The sequence below is a fragment of the Podarcis gaigeae genome, assembly GCF_964106915.1.
Source record: "Podarcis gaigeae genome assembly, chromosome: 1".
Taxonomy (NCBI): domain Eukaryota; kingdom Metazoa; phylum Chordata; class Lepidosauria; order Squamata; family Lacertidae; genus Podarcis; species Podarcis gaigeae.
The window spans coordinates 99,279,194-99,303,841 of record NC_139678.1 but is presented as its reverse complement, the minus strand read 5'-3'; the positions used below and the strand labels follow the sequence as shown (position 1 = coordinate 99,303,841).

The window sequence follows — 24,648 nt, the reverse complement described above, 5'->3', positions numbered from 1 at the left end:
CAGCTTCCATCATCCCTGACCATTGGCCATCAAAAGCTTGTGAAGAAACCATCAGAATGTACAGGATAGAATTAGAGCTGTTTTCCTATGAATACAGTAGGAGGGCTTGCTCTTGTGACCTTCATGTTCTAAATGACTTAAACTGGTTGCTTTGCTAGTTCTTAGATGGATGCAAGCAGGAGGTATGTTATTAGATGTTTCTGCATCCCCTCGCAACAGACATAAAAGCAACAATGCAATCCCACACTTTTATTTAGATGTAAATGTGTCCCACCTTTGTTCAGTGGGACTCCATTTTAAGCACAGTTAGCTTTGCAGTCAAAGAAGGCTAATCAAAGCAGGTGTGGGTGGGTGTATATGCACACAAGTGCATGTGTCTATAGTGGCATATAGAGAAAGAATTATCTGTGTATTGTCAGACATAAAATGGTTGGACACTGTTTGCAGAATCATAGATAAAGTACAAAAGATTGCGGTATAAATAAACGTGGAAAGCATTTTCTGTATTCACAAGGATTTTATGTATTCTACTTGGATTCTGGGGAATTAAGGCTGCTAGTGTTATTGTTGAAACCCAATGCAAGAAGAAAAGAAAAAGGCTGCCATCTTATATCCACTTACCTGGGAGTAAATCCAGGTGAGCTTAGTGGGTCTTCTGAGTATACCTGTTTAAGATTGCTTAGCATATCTCTAAAAGTGCTAAGGCACTCTGTATATGTCTGCATGTGTGGGTTCAATCCATTAGAATTGAAGGGGATGTAATCAAAGATATTTTGAAGGACTTCAGTTTTCAGGAAAGATATTAATGGAATCCTGGGCATGCCACAGTTCTCAGAAGAGATTAAATTCATACATTTTACAGCCGCTTAACCAGTGCAGTTCTCTTGGAAAGAAACCTGGTTTGTCTTAAAGCATCCTTAATAATACCTTACTTCAAGAAGAGAAGAAAATAAGACTATAACCAAGGAAGTCTTGGTTGTTACCTTAGGGCAGTCTGGAAAAAAAGCCCCAGTGGATTAAGTAAGATTCTCTTGAAAAAGGTATCTTCAGCCTATAAACATTATTGCCTGTGGTAATTCAACAAGTTGTATAGATTTCCAAGAAGTGCTTCATTTTGTGACATATATGAAGGCTCATTCTTACCTGCATGACTGCCACAATTTTTCTGATCAATATCAGTATCAGGATAAATGAAAGACAATAATTAGGATGCCTTTATGTAAAACTTGGAAGAGGAATCATTGAAGAAGAAAAGAGGTTGCAGAATTGACTAAGGTCTCAGAGCACAGAAATGGAATTTGGGGATTTAGGGGCAGAAAAGTGAGATGCCTTTTCCAGCAGCCTTTCTTTTACTGCCTCATTCATTTATTCATTTAATTTTTATACTGCTCAATATATAAAATCCCTAAGTGTTTACATAAAACACAGTTAGATCTTTTGATCTAAAGTTGGAAGGTCATCTATAGAAGGAACTGGAAGTGAGGAGCTTTTCATTTTTAGACATTTCTTGATTTTGATTAATTTGTTAATCTTGAGTGCATTGCTGACTTACTGTATGAATAAATGCACCTGTGTAACAACATATATGGCAAATTTTATAATGCTCCCATGTTCCAAATGTTTAGTAGTGAAATAGACACCAGTGATCATTAGCTTTTGTATCTAAGAATAGTTCCTAATTTTCTTCTTTAAAAAAACTATTGACATGTATTTGGACAGCAAAAAAACACACATCACAATAAAATAAAGTTCTTTTCTGAGACATTTTATTTTTCATCTTTAAAGTCTCAATTTAAAATAAGAATTGGAAACATAATTAAAATCTTAGATATGGAAAATGGCAGGCAAACTCTTTCATAGTGCAAATTAAACCCTAGCAGATGCATCTTGCAGGTGTAGATCATCAGCTCTTTATGACAATCCTACTTCTAATTTTCTCCGTAATGCCTTGATTGCTTATGAGTTAATCATGTGTGTTGTGTTGATAGAAAGATTTCAAAATGCTGCTTCATCAGTTCTTAATTAGGAATAAATCAACACATTTTGAAGAGGTGATGAAACAATTTACTATTCTTTTCTGGAGTATTTTTTTTATGAAGCAGTTCTTGGCTTTCCCCCCACATCTCTTGACTTTGTTAATCTAAGCTTAGTACCATAAAATATGGTAGCCAGATACAGAAGTGATATTTGCTTCCTAGTCAATACATCATGAACCAAATCTAACAGAAGGCAGTCTTTTAGGGGTCCGAGTGTGTTGACCGACTGAAGGATACAGAAATGCCTCTTATGTGTTTGTGTGAGGAAGCAGTAGTGATTGATGCTTTTGATTTACTGCACAAAGGGATTTACATGAATGTGCTATAATTGGTCTTTCTGTGTGATAGATTTTATTACTGCGTTTAATGGTTTGTTGCATAGCTTATGCAATAAGGAATGTAATTTCCTTGTGTAATTCTATAAATAACTTAACAAAATTTTAATTAGGATAATCATAGCAGCTTTCTTCCCTGCTCTAATTGGTCTTTTGCGTTCTAAGTCCAAGAACTAATGCACATCTGTAATGAGTTAAACTAATTACATTCCATGTGAGTTTCCAAAGTGTACAACTTCTGTTGTTTTAATAAAGTCATCATGAATCATGGGTCTGCTCCTACAGTTATCTAAAGTGTATGAAGATTTATTTTCATGGATGCATATTTAAAAGTTATTGTTGGCATTTACAATATTTGAGCATGCAATTATGCTAAGTAAAATGAAGGCATTTTGTTTTAATCTTTTTTGGCTTAACTGGTTTATTCCATCTGAACGTCGTCTTTTCCAATTGACTTCCTTTCTTATGTGAATGGTATTTTTAGCTTAGCAAAGAACTGCATATTTTGCACTCATCCTGTAAATGACCATATTTTGACATTTTAAAAACCTATTATGTTCAGCATGTATATCTGCTAATTCTGTGATTAATACTATAAAGAAAAGGACACGTGCTAATGATTTTTAGCAACTATTAACTTCTAACAAGCATTTTGTCTTAATTTGGGTGGAATTCTTTGTAGTTTACACCAAAGGAATTTGGAATCAAATGAAAATAATAGTTATTGTTGTTAATTACATTTATATCCAATCTATCCCCCAAGGAGATCAAGGTGGCACACATAGTTCTCCTCCTCTATTTGATCCATCCAGCAACCCTGTGAGGCAAGTTAGGCTGACAAACAGTGACTGGCCCAAGGTCACCCAGTGAGCTTTGTGGCCAAGTGTGGGCTAGAACCCTGGCTTTCCAGTTCCTAGTCTGACACCCTAACCACTACACATCACTGTCTGACCTTGCACATCTTAACTTAGAGGTAAGTCCCACCTAGGTCACTGGGGCGAATGCCAAAGAACAATGTATAGGATTACATACTTCATGCCTAAGGTTGCTTCTAAGAATATACATGGGAAAGAAAGTCTGTTTACTCATATGAAGAGTGCAGTGTAGGAACTTTGAGTTTAGGCAAGATAGCACCTGACCTTTCATCAAAGAAAATATCAGTGGCATTGACTTTGACTTTGACTACTGATGATGTGACTGATCACTATCACACCCATCACCGGGTGCATGTCAGCCAAAAAATTGGTGGACCAATAATATGAAGATTATAATCTATGCACATGTCACATGCATTCACATAATCAATCACTGTGTGTCAGTTCTAAATGAACAAAACTTTGGACAGAACTGATGAAAAAACTTTGGACAGAAATGTTGCAAAAATAGGGTTATACACTTCCAGAATTTGTCAGAAGTGTGTCAAAGCACTCCAATATGCCTCTAATTTATTATAGAGCTGTATTACAGAACACGAGGTTAAAACATAAGCATGTACAGTTTTTCTGGTTCTTTACATGCTCTTTGATTAACTTTCTGGCGGACCACTTGTTGAATAGCTGACAGATATTCTGCATCAAACTTTTAGATGTTGGAGAACATGTTCTCAGATTTATTTTCTGAGTTTCAGAGAAGGGGGGCGAGAGAGAGGGCAAGAGAGAAAAAGAGAAAGAGAGAGGCAGTTAATCACCACCCACTATTTTATTACAATTCCCCAGCCTTCACCTGCACCCAGTCTGTTTTCACCCTCTAAGCATCTTTAGAAATGATAAATGGCCAAACAAGGAGAAAGAGAAGCATTTGGGTAGATTCCAGAGTGTACTGTGTCTCTTCAGTGCCCTTTAAAGAAAAAGCAAGTGGAACTGCCTTTATGCTGATACACAGTTTTGGCCAACTGTGGGATGTCATTTGCTGTGTTTCTTCTAAAAGCAATGATAAAAACACCTACCTTTTTGTAAAGCTTTAGAAAACAGATAAGGTAGCGTGGGTTCAGGTCATTTTATAGAATGCTTCACTGAACTCCAGTGACATATTATATGGATTCTAACCACTTTGTAACAGCTCTTCTAAGTTTGTTTCACTAGTCAACAGTTTTTTTTACTTCACAGGCTACAGAAAACCAAACTGCATATTGCAACACACCCCAGTTAGCAAAACTAATGCATTTCCTGTTGACGATGAGGGATAAATGAAGAAGTTGTACTTAACTCTTCCTCCATACTCTACTTTCCATCTTAAAATTTGACTAGCTGTTTTTATCTAGTGCTGAGCTGAGGTATTTGGCCCATACATTTTCAGTGAGTTGAGGAAAATGTTCACCAAAAGGAAGATAAACTTCAAAGGAGAAGCCTTTTACTATTATAAAAATGTCTTCAGAACTTATAAATATGAACTGACAGAGATTTTCTTTTGTTTCATTTCTTTCCTTAACAGCAGCAAAGGCCAGTAGCCAGTGAGGCAGCCATATTTGTTTTACCAACAGTGCCACCAGGGAAATTTCTGTGTCATGATGATCTACTTAGTCTTGTTCCCATTGAGACATTCTTTGCAAATGGGCAGCATCACTGCTCTGCTGACTACAGCTGCACCACCACTTGGGAAAAGTTGCAGGAAATATCAGGACAGCATTTTGGGATAATTAATTTGAGTCAGCATTCACCATTTGTCTGCTTCTTTTGATTTCATCGTTTCCTGATGCGCTTATTGTACACCGGTGTGACATTTCTTTTTAATAAGCTGGAGATTTAGAAATATTATGATCAATAAATAAAATAGATCATATGCATCTTCAGTTTGATTCAAGCAGGCCCCATTGGAGGTTCTTAGCAGTTTCCATGCAGCTTTTATAGGAGTTTTCAGTTGCTGGGGGTGGGAGGATGTCATAATACCATAGCAATGTATGAAGTCACACTTTGTCTGTAACCTGTACCTGCAGTAAGATACTACTGGCAGTTATGGTGCTTTCATTATAAAATAATGCTTGCTACAAATGACAGATGCCTGACAGTAGATTCTTGGCATGCAGCCCCCTTCATGTTGGAGGCAGTCCATAATGTCAATAAACAGCAGTACTTACATCAGAGATGGCTATATATTGATGAGTATTTTTTTTTAAAGTAGCTGTAAGGCCAGAGTAGCTCATCTCTAAAAAAGCAGAGGAGGGAGGATCTAAAAATAGCATTTGAATTAAACAGTAACATCCACATGAGAAAGCTTCCCTGGGCTTCACTTGTTAGCTAGAAAGAGAGCAAATTGCTTATCAGGCAAGCTTAGTGTTAGTTCATCTGATTCCACTGATCCCCATGGGACCTCAAGGTTTATTCTTGGCAGATCTGATGCACAGAATGGGCTGTTACCTAATGAGTAAGTGAGGAAAGGCTGCTGAAGTCATTTAATCCCTATCTGCCTATAGGATGAGTGAGCGCCTATGGTTCACAGGCAAGATCCAGCCATGGCTTTGTTTCACTCTGCCCTTGGAACCATGCAGAAAATACTTTCAAAATAGGGTACTTTCAAAAGTGTGAATGTGGTTGGTTGACAGGCAACTGGATCTGCATCTTCAGAGTTCTCCTTAGGATGGAGGCTGTCAATTGCCTGACGAGTGAGTCCTTGAGGTGCCCAAGATCCACCTGATCTGCACATTCAAAGCTCTCTTTCTTCTACCATCTCAGCAAGGAAACATTCTCTGCAGTTTTCTCCTCAATCACAGATATTAAAATGAGGACTAGAAAAGGAGAGAAAATGAGCTTCAAGCAAGGTTAGATGACTTTCTAGTCACATCTTATTAGTATGTGAAGGTATCTGAGCCTTCTCCCACACTGGAGTGCCTTGGAAATCATCTGGGCCTATTAACATACAGTACATATGACTGGAAACCACTCATCAAGCAAGGAGTTGCCTGGCAAGATGATTTAGACATAACAAGGCCAAGGCACTGCCCTAATGTTCTGTGACTGCACACACAATTTCTCCCCAAAGAATCTTAGGAACTGTAGTTCACCCCTTACTGAACAACAATTTTGGGTGTGTGTATGCTTTAAGTAAGGGACGCGGGTGGCGCTGTGGGTTAAACCACAGAGCCTAGGACTTGCTGATCAGAAGGTTGGCGGTTCGAATCCCCGTGATGGGGTGAGCTCCCGTTGCTCGGTCCCTGCTCCTGCCAACCTAGCAGTTTGAAAGCATGTCAAAGTGCAAGTAGATAAATAGGTACCGCTCCGGAGGGAAGGTAAACGGCATTTCTGTGTGCTGCTCTGGTTCGCCAGAAGCGGCTTAGTCATGCTGGCCACATGACCCGGAAGCTGTATGCTGGCTCCCTCGGCCAATAAAGCGAGATGGGTGCCGCAACCCCAGAGTCGGTCACAACTGGACCTAATGGTCAGGGGTCCCTTTACCTTTACGCTTTAAGTGTACGGTGTATCACTGAGCTAGGGTACAACACAAAGTTAAGGGTTTATTTGCACCAAGAAAGAGCCAGTTTCAAATCTTTGCTCAGCAATTTATTGTCAGACTCAGTTCTCCATTTGTGAGGCAGTGATGACCTACTTGATGGAGTTTTGAATTATTGTTTTTTGTGTGGATGAAGAAACCGAATATGCTAAAACAGATTGCATTTTTAAAGTGTTATGTGAATGGTTTACAGTAATGAATAACAGCAGTGGTGGAAAAACAGGACAGATGGCATACTGGATTTTTGCAGTTGGTACACACAGAGAGACATGCACACACACACATGCACTTCCTACAGACCACACAGTTACAGATCCTTTGTCCTGCTGTCTGAAATAAGACACATCATGTGAATTCTTGATAAACCACTCTGATGCAGAACCTGCTCAGGAAAAGCACCACACTGTGTGTGTAATGGGAAAAATCTGTACTATCAGAAGCAGCTCAAAAGGATATTTGCTATGCATTCAAATTGATAAAGTCACCTTCTCCTTGCTGAGATCTATACATTTAAAAGTGCACCTGATAAAGTTACATTTTCCTAAAACCACTGATAGTACTACTGCAACTCTGTGTGTGGCTGAACCAAACATTCACCTCTCAAGGCACATGCTTAGGCAATGCTCTATAAACTAGAATATGTCCCAGAATCCTTTGCAATATGTAGCAGTAGGTGTTTGCCAGCATGTCAACTTAGAAAAAGATTAAGATATTCAAATGAGATATAATGTGTCTCCTGCTAGGATAGCCAAGCACATTTGTTCCCAGGGAAATACTTGTCTGTTTTATTTTCCAAGTGCTGTTAAAAACTGCTAGGAAGCGATCTCCAACTTTCAGGAGCTGGTCAAAAGAGGATACAATGGGAAGGGGAGGCCTTTTGAATGTATACATGTTCATATTAAGCCGTTGGGGTCTTTGGGTGTTTATGCCGTGTCTTGGACAGAATCTTGATTCGAGTAAGGTAAGGGACATTTGATACTGAGTTCAGCAAATAATAGCTAAATCACAAGATCTTTGTGCTACATGACTGAAAAGCTTCATTCTTCTTAGTGCTAATTTAAAAATATATTGGCCCAGGTAGCATGACATTCTGTTTTGCTTTTTCCACTACACATACATAGAGAAATTAGACAGCATTGCTAATGGATCTACTTTGCTCTGCACTTGTCAAAACTATTGTTATTAATGAATCCCAAGCTGGTGGACTCTTCCAGAACTTGGTGCCAAAAGCTGCAGAAGGAATGCATTGGGTTTTTTAAAATCATCATAATAACAGAATAGGCTAAAATAAATTCGCCAATAACCCGTGTGTTACATGCATGCATACTTCCAGAGTTGGTCCAGCATCCTGTTCTCACAGTGGTCAACCAGATGCTTATGGAAAGACCACAAGAAGGACATGAGCTCAACAGGTCTGTTCCCGTTTGTGATTCCCAGCAACTGATATTCAGACACATACTGTACTGCGTCTGATACTGGAGGTTGTGCACGGCCATTGTGGCCCTTGATAACCTAATCCCCTGTGAATTTGCCTAATCCTCTTTCAAAGCTATTTGAGCTAGTGGCCATCGTTTTGTCTTGTGGTAGTTAATTCTATAGAATTATATGCACTGTGTGTATATATGGATCCTTGGGGAGCCCCACTTCCTACATCTCTCCATTGGGAGAACAGGCAATTCATTCCAGCTTTCTGCTTCATGTACCATATTTTTCGCTCCATAAGACACACCTAACCATAAGACGCACCTAGTTTTTAGAGGAGGAAAACAAGGGGGGAAAAATATTCTGAATGAAACAGTGGATGTATGATTTTTGTGGTTCATGCTGTGGCCGCAGACATGTGATCTGACGGTGAATTTGGGGTGACCCAATGCAAAAATCCTGAAATCCATGTGGATCCGCGCTTTGTAACCACGTTTTTACACCATTGCAGCCCCAGGAAACAGTGGGTGCATGATTTTTTTGGTGCAGGCTATAGCCATGGACATGCTATGTGATCTGATGGTGAATTTGGGGTGACCCAATGTAAAAATCCTGAGGATCCATGGGCTTTTACATCCCCCCTCCCAGGCAGCCTCCGCTCCTGTCCCTTATCTCTCTCCCGATCCCACCGATCAGCTGTTTCCTTTCAACACTCTCGTCTATCTTGTTTGCCTTAGTGTCTTTACCTTAGCTGGAGCAGTTTTTTGCTCCTCCTTTTCTTCAAATTTCTCTCCTTATTGCTTTAGTCTTCCTGTTCCCCCCCTTTGCTAGTTTGCTGGCTTTACCTCCTCCCTCCCAGGAAGCCTCCTTTATCTCTAGCGTCTCTTATCTCTTTCCCCAATCAGCAAACGATCAGCGGCTTTGTTTCAACACCCACTTCCCTCTTTAAAAAAATAAAAATAAAAGGCATGATCTGCTTTTCTCCCCTGGGCAATTTGGCTCCAGGAACCACACATTCACTCCACAAGACACACATTCACTCCATAGGACATTTCCCCTTACTTTTTATGAGGAAAAAAGTGTGTCTTATGGAGCGAAAAATATGGTACCTTAACCACTTACAGGCCAATAAGAGAATCTGTAACACCCACAGAGTTGGATGCTGGACACACTTATGACTTCTACAGTGTTTGGCTCCTTCATCACAATCATGTTGCTTCTGATCTCACAGGCCATAAGTGCTCCTCCCTGTGCACCATGACTTACTGTAGTAGACATGTCCCCGCATGTTTTAACCAGCAATGACATCTTGCCTCATCCATGTAATTGTTGTTGGGTTGACTGTGAAAAATGTTTAACAGATTCCATTTCAAATAATTCGGGCTGAGCTATGCGGTCTGATAGAGATAGCAAAACTGGTAATTAAGGAAGCGCTAATCATGTTGTGGGAGGCTATTAGAGCTATTGCAACATCTTTAATGCTGTCTGGTCAGCCTTTCTTTTAACCAACATCTACATTTACTAGAAAATAAATGTTTATATTTTCATTTTGCTCTGCACTAGCATACACCTGTTTTTAAGGAGCATCTGTGCATCTCACAACTTTGCTAGACCTGGCATTATTAAGATGAAAATTTTTGCAGTGTTGCTTGGCTATATTTTACTTTCTCTCTAATTTTTTTAATTAGCATAAAATGACAATAAATGGCTAGGCCAGCTGCAGCAAGACATTACTGTCATATCTTTAATTTTCCCCAGTTTTGCATTTAAAACATGTTTTCCCTTTACAATTTTGAGGAAAAGTGAAAAAGTCCATGTTTTGCATATATATATATATAAACTGCTGAATTAAAGAAATGAATTGACGGAAAGATAGGAGTAATGAAGAGCCTATTTGATTTGAATGCATTCTTCTCTACTATTGTTCGCACTTCTGAACAAGCAGAAAAGAAAAGAAACAGTATTTGTTCAGAAGAGCACTCTATCTTCTTGGCACATCTTAATCTGCAGACTTCATCCTGTAAATTCATTTTTAATAAGCAAAATATATTTTAGAGCTAAACTGTTTGGTTAAGCAATCCTGAGCCAAATATGGGACGTGCTTTTTCATAGACCTGATTGACAGTGGCAAAAAACCATCCTCTTTGGGGTAATTTTTCAAGGGTTGCTCTCAAATGAGGTAGTAAAGTTCACCCATTAAGAGTGAGGGAAATGCTGTTTCTGGATTGCTCTGAACTGGCTTTCTAGCCAATGTATTCACTGTCTTCTGTCCCCCCCAATATTAAGTTCAGTTATCCACATTTTCATATGAGTTTGCAATTATTATTTTTAAAAATGTGGAGAAGTGTCAATTTTGATTGGACCGTGGTGGACCACACTGGTAATCGTGCTTAGCATAAATGTGTTGTTCTGCCTGATCCAAACTTTTTGCATAATAACTGTATGTTAGAGATGCTTGTGTATATTGATTCTTTACCTTAACTATACTGGTTTGTTGTTACAAATGTTTCTTCGATGTATGCTAGCATTTCCCCAAGCTGATGTCCTGCAGCTGTTCTGGACAACAACTCTAATCAACCCTCTCTCCCTAATGGGAGTTGTAGTGCAAAACATCTGGAAGGCACCGGATTGGGAAAGGCTGACATGCTAATTGTTCTCCTTCAAAGTCTTTGGCTTTTCCCCCTTCAAGTGGCATCCTCGTTCTATTGCTGCTTGTTTACCTATTTCCCCTGCCACACTCTTGTTAGAAAAAGTTGTGGGCAGTGTTTCTCCATGTTTCAGCAAACATGAAGACATCTGTTGTAGACATCATTTATCTCTCAATTAAGCTGCTCCATGTGGAGGAAACCAAGTGAAGTTTCAAGAAATATGAGTGACTGGAAGCTGAAACTTGTGTTATGAACTCTGTTAAGAACCAAAGAAGAAAAAGCCATTTATACTTCATAATTCATTATTTCAGTTTGCTGAGTCCCCCCACCCCTGATATCAAAGCCCTATGCCTTATCCTTGATTGCTGTTCACCAACAATTTTACTCACCACTCTCTGTCTCATTGCTCAGTTACAGAAACAAATGCAAAACACATTCTGGCTCTGTGTGTTTTAGGTTATGGAGTCAGCTAGCATGAGGGGTCAACTACCTTTTGAAAACTGAGAAACACTCTGAAACTGTGGTGCATGCTGTGTACATTATAGAATGCAGAATACACATGGTTTTTTTGTGACATTAATCACTGATATAAAGTATTGGCAGCTCTTGTTTTGCTGCCCACGTTAACCATTTTGTGCTGGCAGCTACTGCATTTTCATCAGGATACGAGTGCTGGCACTTCTTTTCTTCTTTCACCAAAAAGTCTATTTCTCTGTCTTTCTTGATTATATATATTCAGAAGGATTGCAAGAATCTAAAGAAAGGAAAAGACTGTTCAAATTAGCATATGGAATAAGTATAAACCATGTATATATAAAGTTTCTCTAGGCCAGGTAACTGTAGTTCATGGTATTTCCTAAGTGAAATCCATTGGTGTCCAAAAGTGAGTATAACAGACGTCTGCTCACACAGTTGAACTTCCTCTCCTCCCACTTGCAGCACCATATACTAGAGAGCCTAGCTCCGTTGCTTTGAAAGGGACATCAAATCAGCAATCATCTGGCAACCTGATAGTTCTAAATTTGGACTGTGATCATCTCCTATATTGTTAAAGCCCATTAGAAAAAAAAGACTAGCAAATGATGTGATTAGAAGTAATGACATTAATTATTAATAATTACTGCCTCTATTATGTTAAAAAAAAAAAAGGAATACCTCTGTGGACTTTCTGTTCATTAAAGGCCACCACTAGTAGTAATTCCAAGATGTGCAGTGATTGCTATCCTCCATTGTGCCAGTGCATCTGTGCTCAGAATGCATGGAGGGAGAAAGATGCATCCTAGCCCTTCTCCTAATGTCCCCATCACAGACCTTTGAGCATGTAACAACTGAACACACTTAGTGTTTCATACTGTCTGGAATCCTGCATGATTGGCATTCCCATTGACATGTAGGATTCTAAGCACGATCAGCCAAACACATGACAATCCCCCCTTCACCTTTCCCTCTGCATACATGGAGGGCAGAGCTTTTGCTCTTAGGAACAGGACAAATGCAAGCAGCTCTGCTGCTCTAGGTGTTCTGGGATTGTGTAGAAGTGAATGGCTGAGCAAAGCTATAAGGAAACTATTTGCAAAGGAAGGACACATAGAGGTGAATTAGTTTTAATTTTCAAAAATCCATATTCAGATTTCAAACAGCTAGAACAGCAAAGGTCCATCAAATAACAATGGGAAAGGACGTAGTTCAGTGGTAGAGCATCTGCCATGCTGAGGATTGAATGTGTGACCTTCTGCATGCATCTCCAGATAGGGCTGGGAATCTTTCACTGCCTGAAACCCTGGAGACCTGCTTCCAGTCAGTGTGAACAGTACTGAGCAAAATGGATGAATGTTGTGACTCTGGATAAGGCAGCTTCCTATGTTCCTAATGGTATGTCAACTCAGGTTATGGTTGCTTTTGACTCCCCCTTTCCCATTTGCACACTGGTGGACTATAAACTGTTATGAAATCTGGGAGTAGGTGTAATGGAAGCCCAACATGTCGGGAGGTATTGGCAATTGTCTTAATTACCCAGGCAACCTATGCCGCTACCTCTGGCTGAGTGGAATGATAATAATGTTCTTTAAAGTCCCCAAAGAGCACTTAATATGCACATTCCAGACTATGATGAACAGACAACCTTCCATGCTATTTATGTTTTGTTTACTTTACAAAGTGCTAGCATATGGAAAATTTGATTTTGGGGGGTCTCAAGCTCTCTGAGCAGATGGAGTTTGGAAGCACTTTGAAGACAGCACACCAATTACCTAGAGGGTCTGAAGGAAGTGTGACTGAAGCATTAGAAAAGATGTAGAGTATAGAACTTTTGAATTGGAAGTAACTCTGAGCACTGACGTGAAAGACAGAGAAAGTAATAGGAGGCAGAATGTGTCATTCTAGAAGTGAACATACTGCAAAATATTTCCAAACTATTAAAATATGGCAATAGTTCATTTATTTTATACTTAGAATTTACTGTGGATTCAAATTCGGCTCATTTACATGCTTATGAACTGAAATACCTTCTGAAGAACTGCTTAATAATATTTTCTTTTGTTCTTTTAAAAGGCCTATTGACCTCCTCTTCTTAATTTATATTCAACCAACTAACAACACAAGAGAATACCTTTGACCTCAGACAGAGTATGTGATCAAAGACAAACAACCTTTACCCCTTAGCCTCATTTTGGGTTAAAATTTATGTTTTCAAAGGGCAACTGTTTCCTAGCTAGCTGACACTGATTGCCACCTGCATTCAAAGCATATTCTGATCTCTGTTAACTGCCACATTTTGAATCGCTAAATGAACTATTGGATAATAAAAGAAAGGTAAATTTTGCAGTCCCTCAAAGAATCTACAGCAATCCTAAATTATTTTATCACAAGATGATAATGTTCACTCGTTTTTGGTTTTCCTGAGCAGAGTCCATCTAAGTCTATGTTCCTATAGAATGTCTTTTAAGTTATGAGTCCCTTTATGAAAAGAAACATTCTGGAGTATATTAAAGACAAGTTGCTTTTCCATTTGCACACAAAGCTTCATAGGTTTAGGCTTGTACATGTGTGCATATCGGATTAATTATAAGATACATTGGAGAGGCACTTCTTTTCACGTAGGGTGGACCAGTGCCATTATCCTCAGGAATAGATCTTTGAGGGACCATAGGGACCGCCATTTTGAGTATACTTCATTGCAAAAGCAGAACTCTACCCATGCTTCTCCAGGTGCAACCTTTCGCCATGTAGTGGAAATACAAGATAGGGGAGTTGAAGTGCAGAGTCTTCATTGACTCATAGTAAGGTGACTTGGAACCATGTGCTTCTTACTGTTTCACAACGGTCTGTGAATTTTCACTTTTTGGGAGCAATCAAGCTGGGTAGCAAAAAGAGCGCAGACGGATGATCTAAGACGAGAAAGCAGGAGGTGTCAAGAAAAGGTGGCAGATGTAGTCCTGCACACTTGGGCTGCTTAAATTCTATCAAAATCAATAGAGCTTAAGCAGCCTCTCTGTATGCAGGATTGCAGCCAGCATTCACTTTAACGATATGAAATAAGCTAATCTTAGAGCACTTTGTAAGTGATGCTAAAATACCTCATTTGAGAATGCAGCTGATATAGAATACAGCTATTCTTAAATAGACTATAAAGGTTTCATCCTCCCTGTACCACCTGTGCTCCCCCAAACTGGCTCTTGGATGGGGGGGGGGCAGGAGAACTCCCAGACCAGCAGCACATGGGAGGAGGAGATATGAGATTATTCCATTTGACAAGCTGAAATGGTTGCACAAATGGAACTTTCATCATAGTGCAACATTGAATTTCAGCCTTTAATAGGACTTACTCCTACATAGGTAAGTGGCTACTGGGTTGCAGCCTAGGCTTTGGGTCATGATTGGCACTGGTGGAAAGCAGCGTGTTTATGCCTCAAACAGCTGTGTGGCAGGCAGAAATTCAGCAGTTTAAGCATTTCAGATATGGAAATAGAATTGTGGGGAAATCTACACCAGTTCTATCTGTCCAACATTTTGTTATATGTGTGAACACTCTACTCCACCTGCAGAAGAGGACACAAAATTGTATACGGCACAAAATGTGTGCAAATCTGTGTGCTCTTTTGTTGAGTGACTCAGAGGGCCTGATACACATACTGGGGCCACAAATTCTTGTTGGCACCTCTGCACAAAAGCACATCCTGTAAAACTCAGCTGTAGTACTCTACTGCAGCATACAATTGCCCTGCTCTATGCAGCCTGCTATTAGTGTACCACCCAATGCGGACTGTTTTGAGTACTCCAGTGCGGCTGAAAATGGCTATAAATTAGATTGAGGCCATGCAGTTATTTGGCACACTTCATTGTATGAGTGTATGATATTCTGAAAACAAGAAGGCAGCAGTCAGGTCAAACTGTCTCTTTTATAATCTGGAGGAAACCTTTCAACTTGAGTACCATTTTACACTGTATATTTGTTGCATTTTGACTGGCAAAATACTGCACAAGTCTACAAACCATAAAGCAGCTTGCAACTCGTGTGACATCATTCCCCAGGGAAGTCAACTTTTTTTGCTTTGACTGGAGTTTTACTTGCTAGGCAGACAGTGAGTGTGGCTGAAATAGAATTGCACCAGGTAGTGTTGTGATGTGTACTACAGATAACAGCATGATGTCATGACAGTAGTGTGGAACTAGCAAAGGGGAACAAATGAGAAGTGAAACTGGGTCCTGGAAATAAGGAAAGTCACAGGGCTCTCCCCTACCCAGTGTGCCTCAATGCCTAATCTCTTCTTTCAGCAAGTAGGACACAAACGACTCCCAAAGACTCTTTGCACTAATTTGGACTTGCTTCAGTCATTTTGAATTATTTGATTGCCACAAATGCTACAGTCAATAACCTCAATTACAAAAATATAGCCCTACTTTTTGAATGAAATGACAGCAAGCATTTCTGCCTCCACCTTGACTTTCTTTCTTGCATAACAAAGGTATATTTTCCTCCTTTTCTGTGCCTCTCATTATCCTTGAAATTGGTGATAAGACAGTTCTCTGGTTTCATATATTTCTTAGCTGGTTCTTCCATTTACTGAGACATTTATGTTGCTATTCATAGGTTGCTGTCATGCATTTTTGTTCATTATTACAGGCATTAGTCTGGTTATGATGTATTTTGACTGGCAGCTGAAATCAAGGAGGAAAAACTGTATTTTATTTAAAAAAGAAAAGATAAAAGTATCAAACATAATAAAATGTAGCAGAGAAGAAAGGCCTCTACCTTAATAGTTCAGAGACTTCTGTGTCCTTCAGCTATCCTTGTTCTAATATTCTTAGAAAAATAAGTTGGAAGATACACTTTCGAACGAAATGTCTTTTCCCCAGATCTGAAATTTGGATTACTCCATCAACATCGAATGCAGCTAGTGATGCTGCAAACGTATGTGTACTTATGTGGATGAAGTGCCATTTAATTAATTGCACTTGAGAGTAAATAGGATCAAGATGCAAGACTGATTTCTATTTAAAAACAAAACAAAAAAAAAGACAGAGAAAGATTGTGCTTTGTCATGCATAGGTTGTTTTTGTCTAATTGGGCTTTAAGATGTAGGATAGATACCTTGCATTGTCCATCCAGTTTTGTCCTGCAAAACCTCTTGCTTGTAACTTTAAATATGAGTCAATCAATCAATCTAGTTATCTTTATTGCGGTCAAATACCAGACAGCAAAGTTAACAACAACATAAGCTGCATCCACATAATGAAGTGGATATAATTAAACATTTCCTATAAACGGATTTGCATTAAAAATAACACTCCTTCAGCTTAAATCTGTATTCCAGAGATGAAAATCGGTACTCATTGGCTGGCCATCACTTTCACCACTTCCTGTCTTGTTCTTGTTGCTATAAAACAGAATTTTGCAACAGGTCTTATGATATCCAGATCTTTATCAGCAAGAAGGAATTTAACATAAATTTCCTCTGAGCAGCCAGGTAATTTCCTTAATAACTGTAAAATTAGCTCTCTTTGGGTATCACAGTACAACAGGCAGTATAGAAGAACATGCCCAATGGATTCAATCGCATTAGAGTTGCATGAGCATAATCTCTGTTCAACTGAGATGTCAAAAGGCTTCTCGGCCTTTTGGCTAAGATCAAGTGTGTGTGTGTATATGAAGATGAGTGTCATTAACTTGATATGTTAAAAATTCGGCTACGTTTGGAGAGCAAGCCCCAGACATTTTTTAAAGTTCACTTTGGAAAATACAAAGGTACCCAGGGGAAGTGCTCAAATGCTAAACTTGTTCAGAAAGTCACTCCCCTCCCCCCCCAAAAAAAAGGGGGAGGGGGAAGAATAGTGGTAGTGATGATGTTATAAGCATGATTCAGTAAACGGTCATGACACTCGTATTACTGCATTCCACATACAGCTTCCAAGTTTCAATCCAGGTGTGCTACCTAGGCAGAGAATTGTATTTATTCAGTGTTATTAAGGAAGGACTACTGTTGTGCATAAGTATGGTTCAGTCCCGTTGAATACAATAAATCAATTACAACTGTGCATTTATTACATTTTTTTTAAAAAAAATAGTCATTTGAAAAGATCCTATGGTATAGAGCTGCTCATACAAATCAATGAGCCCTGCGAAGAACTGACCTTTGAAACTAACATTATACAAAGAGAAGACTTGCTTATTTGTTTTTATTTGAATTTCTCCGGAAGCTGGTTGGAGAAGAGCTGTAGCTTAGCCTGCAATAGCCCTAGGTTCAATTCCTTACAGGGGTGGCATGTCCTGTTTTGCCGATTGAGGCGAAATTGAAAGTGCCGCTTTGGCCTGCCGCCGCTGCCACCACCTACCTGCTCCTGCCGCCGCCACCTGCTCTGCCACCACCACGTGTCCTGACTGCATCTGCTGCTTGCAGAGAAGCAGCACAACCACCAGTGCCAATCTGGGGCAAGATTGTGCTGCTTCTAGACACAATCTTGCTCCAAATTGGTGCTGATGGTGGTGGCACTTCACCACTGGTGGGAGGGCAGGTGGGGCACCCATGGCCATGCCGCCTGGGGGGCTTCTTCCACCTGAAGCAACATCCTTGCCCTGTCTATTGCTGGGCTGGCTCTGATTTCTGGCAGCTCCAGGTAGAGGTGGGGAAGAAGCCTGCCTTAAACCTGGAGAGCCACTGCCAGCGTTTGTAGGCAGTACTGAGATACATGGACCATTCATTTGACTCGGTATATGGCAGCTTCCTATTTTCCTCTTAGGGATGTTGGGAAGATGTATAATACTACTATTAAAGGCCTTTGCAGATGTAAGGTAGCATACCACTGCAGTTTGCATGTAGCTTTATGTCGGCTCCAGGCAGACTGAGCAATTTTTATTCCGTAAACATGACAACCGGGGTTACAATTGCTCTCTGTTTTGGTTTCAGGTGTACATTTAAGCAGTGGTACAATAAAACAGGAGTTTTGAACTACTTTAAACCAAACCTCCTCCATGGGATCCATAATCCCACAGTTTAATTAACAAGTAGTTTATTCTTTTACAAAGACAAGATGGCTTAAAACAACATTCGCTCTGCTTCTCAGCAGTCTAGGTTGCTTTATTATATGTGCTTACATGCAAAACATTACTTAGCTTTTCCACTGAGTCAAGAAAATAGCACACTAGGTATTCTTAATAATACAAACGGTTGATCTACGTTGAAGGAAGAAATTCACTCATTTGAATATGCCACCGCCAATGTTTTCAGGAGCTGACCTTGAAAATAGTATACTTGGATACAAAATAAAATAAATAGGGTGCTTACAACAAACTACCCCTCCTACTGTTAGTTCCTAGAGGGATAATATATAACTGTCCCTAACACTGTGGAACAATAAACAGTTTCTTTAAAGCTTTGAGACTGCTTTAGCAAGCACACCAGAGGCATTCTCTGCCCTGATTACACCAATTCTATACAGATCTGTTGTCTGAAACAACAATTAATCCCAGCGTATTTCACAACAGCTTATTAAATTGTTTAGGTTTTTAAGTTTTGTTAGTCTCTTTTACTGTTTAACTTATCTAACAAAGCAATGAATTCCTCCAGGCTCAAAAATAATCACTGTAAAAGCTAAGGGTGCCTTCAGACTTGTTCCTACTGTATTTTGTGGGAGATATGCAGGCACAGACTGGAACTTTAGGTGTGTGCATTTAAAGGGTTCTAGTGCAACAAATCCACTATAAATAACAGGCTTTTTGCAGTTTGGAAAGTATCAAGGAAATGCATTGAAAAGTGTGGAATAAAGAAATGGCTAAGGGGGAGATTTATAAACATCCCACACATAAATCAGGGTGAATACAGTGGTACCTCAGGTTAAGTACTTAATTCGTTCTGGAGGTCCGTTCTTAACCTGAAACTGTTCTTAACCTGAAACCGTTCTTAACCTGAGGCACACTTTCGCTAATGGGGCATCCTGCTGCCGCTGCACCACCGGTACGCTATTTCCATTCTCATCCTGGGGCAAAGTTCTCAACCCGAGGTACTACTTCTGGGTTAGCGGAGTTTGTAACCCAAAGCGTTTGTAACCTGAGGTACCACTGTACTGGGTGAATGCTCATCATTGTATAACCACCCTGCAGATGAACCAGAAAAAAATAACAATAAGGATGGATATAATCTCACTTCTGTGTAAGTTTTGTGCAAGCAAAGCAGGATGAATGCTCAAAAACACCTTGTCTGAAGGAGCCATTTGAATCATATACTGTGGCAAGGAGACTTCCCATTAGGTCCAGTTTGTTGAGCATCATTCATGCAGGTAGTGCCCAAGCACATAATAACAATTTATTATTGAAAAACTAAACATATCACTTTGTGATATGAGATAATTATGAGACAAGCATGGCAAAGGTAATTAAGTTTAGGGGGAAACTGTTGGCACATGCTTTGAGTTTTTAAATTTAAAATTTAAATGTAGTTATTTACTGGCATTTTTATCCTGTTTCTCAGTCTCATGGAAACCCAAACCACTACAATCCTGACTGACAATATAAAATATACAAAAGACAAAGAACACTTCTAGCAATTTAACACGACATCAACAAAGTGCACAAAGTGAGAGACATAAGCAATCCCAGACACACAGACACCCTAAAAATATTTCAAAGGGACAATGTTTTTTAAACAAACAAACAACAACAAAGACAGGAAAAGCCTTCCTAAAAGGAAATATCTTATCTTGGGTAAAGATGACTGAGTGGGGGAAGAGCTGTAAAATACATAGGTGGTTTAACCTTCTCAGACTTGGAAAGGGGATAAATGCTGTTTTAAACACTCCCCCATTTAGTTAAAAAAAAGCTTCCTGCAAACAGGGAACTAACACATCAGGCAGAAAGAATGTAGCTAAATTTGCCCTTTGTTTTTGAATTAACCCCCCCCCCCGACTATTTAATGTAATAGAACATTCCAATAATGTAATTCCCCTATTACCTGAAGCAGGTGAGGTAGAATAGAAAACAGGAAGTGGCTGCAACCACTGAGAAATTTGAGTGAGTGAGGGGAGAGCTATCTATGGATGTTGGATATCTTTGTAGGCTCACCACTAGTGAATGAGCAAAAGCACCATTAGCTAGTAGATGTGTATTTGAGTGGGGTGTTGCTGGTTACTCAGTAGTAGCATATGTACACAGGGGAGGAATGCACCACCTGTAAGGTGACTTGGTGCAGTCCGTTTTTACACCTCAGCTTTAGGCCGCCTCGTTCTTCCGCAGGTGTAGACTAGGCCCTAGTATATCGATGGCCACTAGTCATGGTTATATGCTGCCTCCGGCATCAGAGAGACACCACACCTGTGAACACGGGGAAGAACCCCAGGAGATACTTACAGGTAATGGTGGGAATTTATCATCCTATAGTTGACAGCCAGTGATTCTATCCACTGAATTTCCCCACTAGCAGCTTCTGGGGAAAAGTGTATGTCTTAACAGTTGCTAGGCAACCACCAAACTCACCTGAGGAGGCAGCGCCAGGACAAAGTTGAGGGGGAAATGGTTCCCACAGGTGTGGCACACAAGGCCTTTCCCCTCAGTGTTTATGTGTGGGTGATAGTAAATAAACCGTCATAATGAATTCTTATGCGGAATGACAATTTCAGCATATAAACTATACACTGTGAGGATTTGTCTAATGCATCTGATATATACCTTTTAAATGTAGGTGTAGTGTTTTATGTATTGGGTGAAAGGGTGAACAACAAATGCATTTTATGTTTTATGCATTTTTTGCATATTTGCTTAAAAGCCTCATTTCATTAGCATGTCATTTATTTCTTTTTTTCTTTTTTTTCTTTGTCATATTTTTATTTTCAATCATCCATAAACCATTTCATTATTCACTTTTGTTTTGTTTACAGAATATTTATGTGACGTAGGCGAGTTTCTTTGCCATGATCACAGGACCTGTGTATCTCAAAACTGGCTCTGTGATGGAGAACCTGATTGCCCTGATGATTCTGATGAGTCACTAGATGTCTGTAAGTAAAAGTGAATTGCGAGTTCCTAGTTTTACTTTGAACTGTGACATTTTTGATGGTTTCGTTTAGTTATAAAAGGTGGATTCTTCATGATGTATAGACTTTTTGTAGAAACGTGCATTGAAAGAACAGAGAGGTGTTTTGTTCGTGTCTCACTTTATAATGAACAATATCATCCAAGCATATGTTCCCTATTTCCTTTCTGACCTAGTAGATTAGCTACAGAGGGCAGAAGCAAAAGGGAGAGAGAAAATAATAGTATACCAAATGTCATTTGCAACAAAAGTAGGAGGAATACGGACACCTCAAAGGAAAATGGAAAGGGAGAAAATGAAAAAGAAAGTGATAGGTGAAAGAAGTGAAGTATGAAAAATGTCAGGGAAAGCTTTAATAAAACATGTTTAATCATCATCATAAAAAAATCTTGTTTTCTCTATGGCTGAGGGCTATTTGAGTGCAGGCTTCTCCTCAGCACTCTTGAGATTAGACTAAATCTCTATATCTTCACATTCCCTTGTTTTTAGAACTAAGAACAAAATGAGGAATTCTGATCCATGTCCTCAAGATAATCATTTCATGTAAGAGTAGCTAGTAATAAAATTGGATTATGAAGTATTGAGGTGAGTTTGGAGGGCAGAGGAGGGGGACAGGAAGTCAAAGACCACAAGATATATACACAAAAAGTTTCATGCATCAGGTGAAGGTGATACAGAATTCTATTTTCAGTAAGAAGAAAGAATGAAGACATTTCAAAGATAATATTTATATGGTCTGATTTCACTCAAGAGCAATAAATGGTCTGATTTTACTCAAGACCAGTGGGAGATTTGACTTTTTGTTGCTGACACCTACATATCATGGTAGTGATGGCAGGCAAGGCGGGAAATACACTGCCCAATTTTTTTGGGGGGGGGGCAGGGGTGAACACCATCCACATCCAACTCTTTATTAATCTTCATAAGTAGCCAGACTAGTTAATTATGATCGGAGCAATCTGATTATTAAAACGGTAGGATATGATTCAGTGAATGTAGGGCTGAAGCAAAAGGGTGTTCCCAAGTCAGCCACCTATTCTCGAGGTTGGTAGGTGTCAATTTTCTTGTGCTGAATTTGGGCCTATATTTTAGCTTTTTTTATTAACACATGCAGCACTTAAATCTGTATTAATGGTTTCTGATTTTCCTATTCAGTAGAGTTTGTCCATCTTAAATGATGTGCCTATTTTTATCTCAGGGGAGGCATCTGCTTCCCACTCAACCAAATACGTACCTGAATGTGGCATGATCACCAAATACTCATCCTGTCACCTTGGAAGTAAGCCCTTGATCTGAGGTGGGAAGACTCTACTGAATAAGAAAACGAAGACCCATGTAAACTAATACCCACAGATCTTTGATTTCAGATTCATCACTGGGAGTCCCAGCATCTCTTTGTTCAAATGAGTCTGCTGAAATGCTCCTCTCTCTTTCCTTCCCATTTTGAACCATTGCCAGCCACGTTCTTCAACCCCATGCTTCCTCCTTGTCCTGGGAGCACTTTTGGTGTGTAGCTCCCACTCTTGGAGTCGCAGGGAGAGGGCTGGGATTTGCCAGTTGAGCTCCCCTGTTTACCCTGGTTGCAGAATTTAGAGACCAACTGGGGGTTGCCAGGTGGGGACATTGCTGTGGGGGGACACCATCCTTTTAAAGCCACCACTTGGCATGAGGCAGCTATTACTCAAGTGCTGATACCCCGGTGCCATTCCAGTCTGAAGGCCGAATTCTTAGCCACTAGAAATTAATGTATACTGCAATGTGTCATCTGTAGTCCTTTTAAAAATGTAATTTGCTTTATTGGGATTCTTCTTATAAAAACTCCTTTGAATATGTTTTTTTCCCCAAATCCTTTTTTAAAAAAGGGACTGGTGCAGTGTGTATATAGGCTGCCTTTACCCCTTGGGAGCAATAGACGTATCTTCCTAGAATAGCACTTCTCTTGTAGCGGATGACAACGGGAGCTTTATTTTCTCTGCACCATGTGCTTTAGATGACCAGAAAGAAAAAGGCTAAAAGTCAGTGAAGAGCTGAACAGTTAGGGAGACAATAGAGACACTAGGCAATCCCGCTGGTAGCAGGCTGGTTTCTTGTTGAGTATTTAAGGATTTTTATTATTTTTACTGCAAGTTTCCATGTTTCTAGTAGCCGTTTGCTTTTGATACTTCTCTGTTGTCTATCTGGTTGAAGATCTACATTTAGGTGTTCACTCCAATAACAGTTCCCAACATTCGAAACATTGTGGAGCTCTCCCCCTTGGGATATAGTGTTTTCTCCCCTGTTTTAAATTAGGCCTTAAATACCTTTTCAACTTGCTTCAAATTAATGATGTTGGGCTGGATTTTTAAACTGCCACTGCTTAGTATGTTATATTATGGGCTCTTCCAGTTGACATGTTTATTGAATCCTTATCCTGATTTACTTCTACAATACTTATACAGGGATAAGATTATATCTGGACTTTATTGAGTATTCACTTTGATTTGTTTGCACAGACGTTATAAAACAATGGACATTCATCCTGCATTCATCACAATTTGCTTATGGGGTGTTTATACATTTTTTTTCATTAGTTATTTTTTCTTCTCATGCATTTGAATACATTTCCCTGTCACTTTGCTAACTTCAAAGAATCCATTTCTTTTTTTAGGGTGCTTTATTCCATTTTAATTTTGCAAACCTAAATTCTTAGTATGCACTTGAAAACCTCTTGCAAAACCTCCTGGCAGTCTGGAATTGCTCTGTGGATTCTGAGGATTGCTGGTCTGGGCTTGCGTTGTTTTATCCTGTTGTCTTTTACTTAACAATTTATGTATCTGTGTTGTATTTTTACTTTTTTATGTTATGTTATTTATTATTGTTGTTCTTAGCTGCATGGGAGGGCTTTTCTGGCCTGAATGGAAGTATACAAATATAAAAATAAATTGAAAAGGTGAATAGAAGCATTCTCAGTCTACTAAAAGATACATAACTATGACCCCCCCGCCCCCGCCCCATTCCTTTGCCTTGGCTTATTCTTTCTCATATGGACTCTTCTGCTCCGCTTTCTTTCACGTTTGTGCTGTCACACATATTTACCACTCCTTCAACCACCTGCCTCTGATATATGCCTTACATTCAGTTTCTCAGCTGTTAGACCCTCTTTCTCCCTTCCCTCCTTCATGGCAAGAGTACATAGTCCTACATTTAGGGCTTGTGTGATGTTTTCACCAAAACCCTTTCATTTGTCCCCTCCTTTCTTGCTTCC

At 39.5% G+C, this 24,648-nt stretch overlaps 1 protein-coding gene and 1 long non-coding RNA gene across 2 annotated transcripts in view; one reads left to right on the top strand and one right to left on the bottom strand.

Moving 5' to 3' along the window:
• The window catches only part of LRP1B (LDL receptor related protein 1B), a 755,078-nt gene that overhangs the window by 190,744 nt on the left and 539,686 nt on the right, over positions 1-24,648 (top strand). Inside the window, exon 2 of the mRNA XM_083702321.1 lies at positions 21,250-21,369. Coding sequence (XP_083558447.1) covers positions 21,250-21,369 — 120 coding nt within the window. The remainder of the gene's footprint in view (positions 1-21,249; positions 21,370-24,648) is intronic.
• Positions 14,092-20,809, bottom strand: LOC310833953. Its single transcript, XR_014559015.1, has 3 exons — positions 20,723-20,809; positions 15,784-16,041; positions 14,092-14,270 (listed from the first exon to the last, which is right to left on the bottom strand). It is a non-coding gene; the product is annotated as an uncharacterized lncRNA (long non-coding RNA).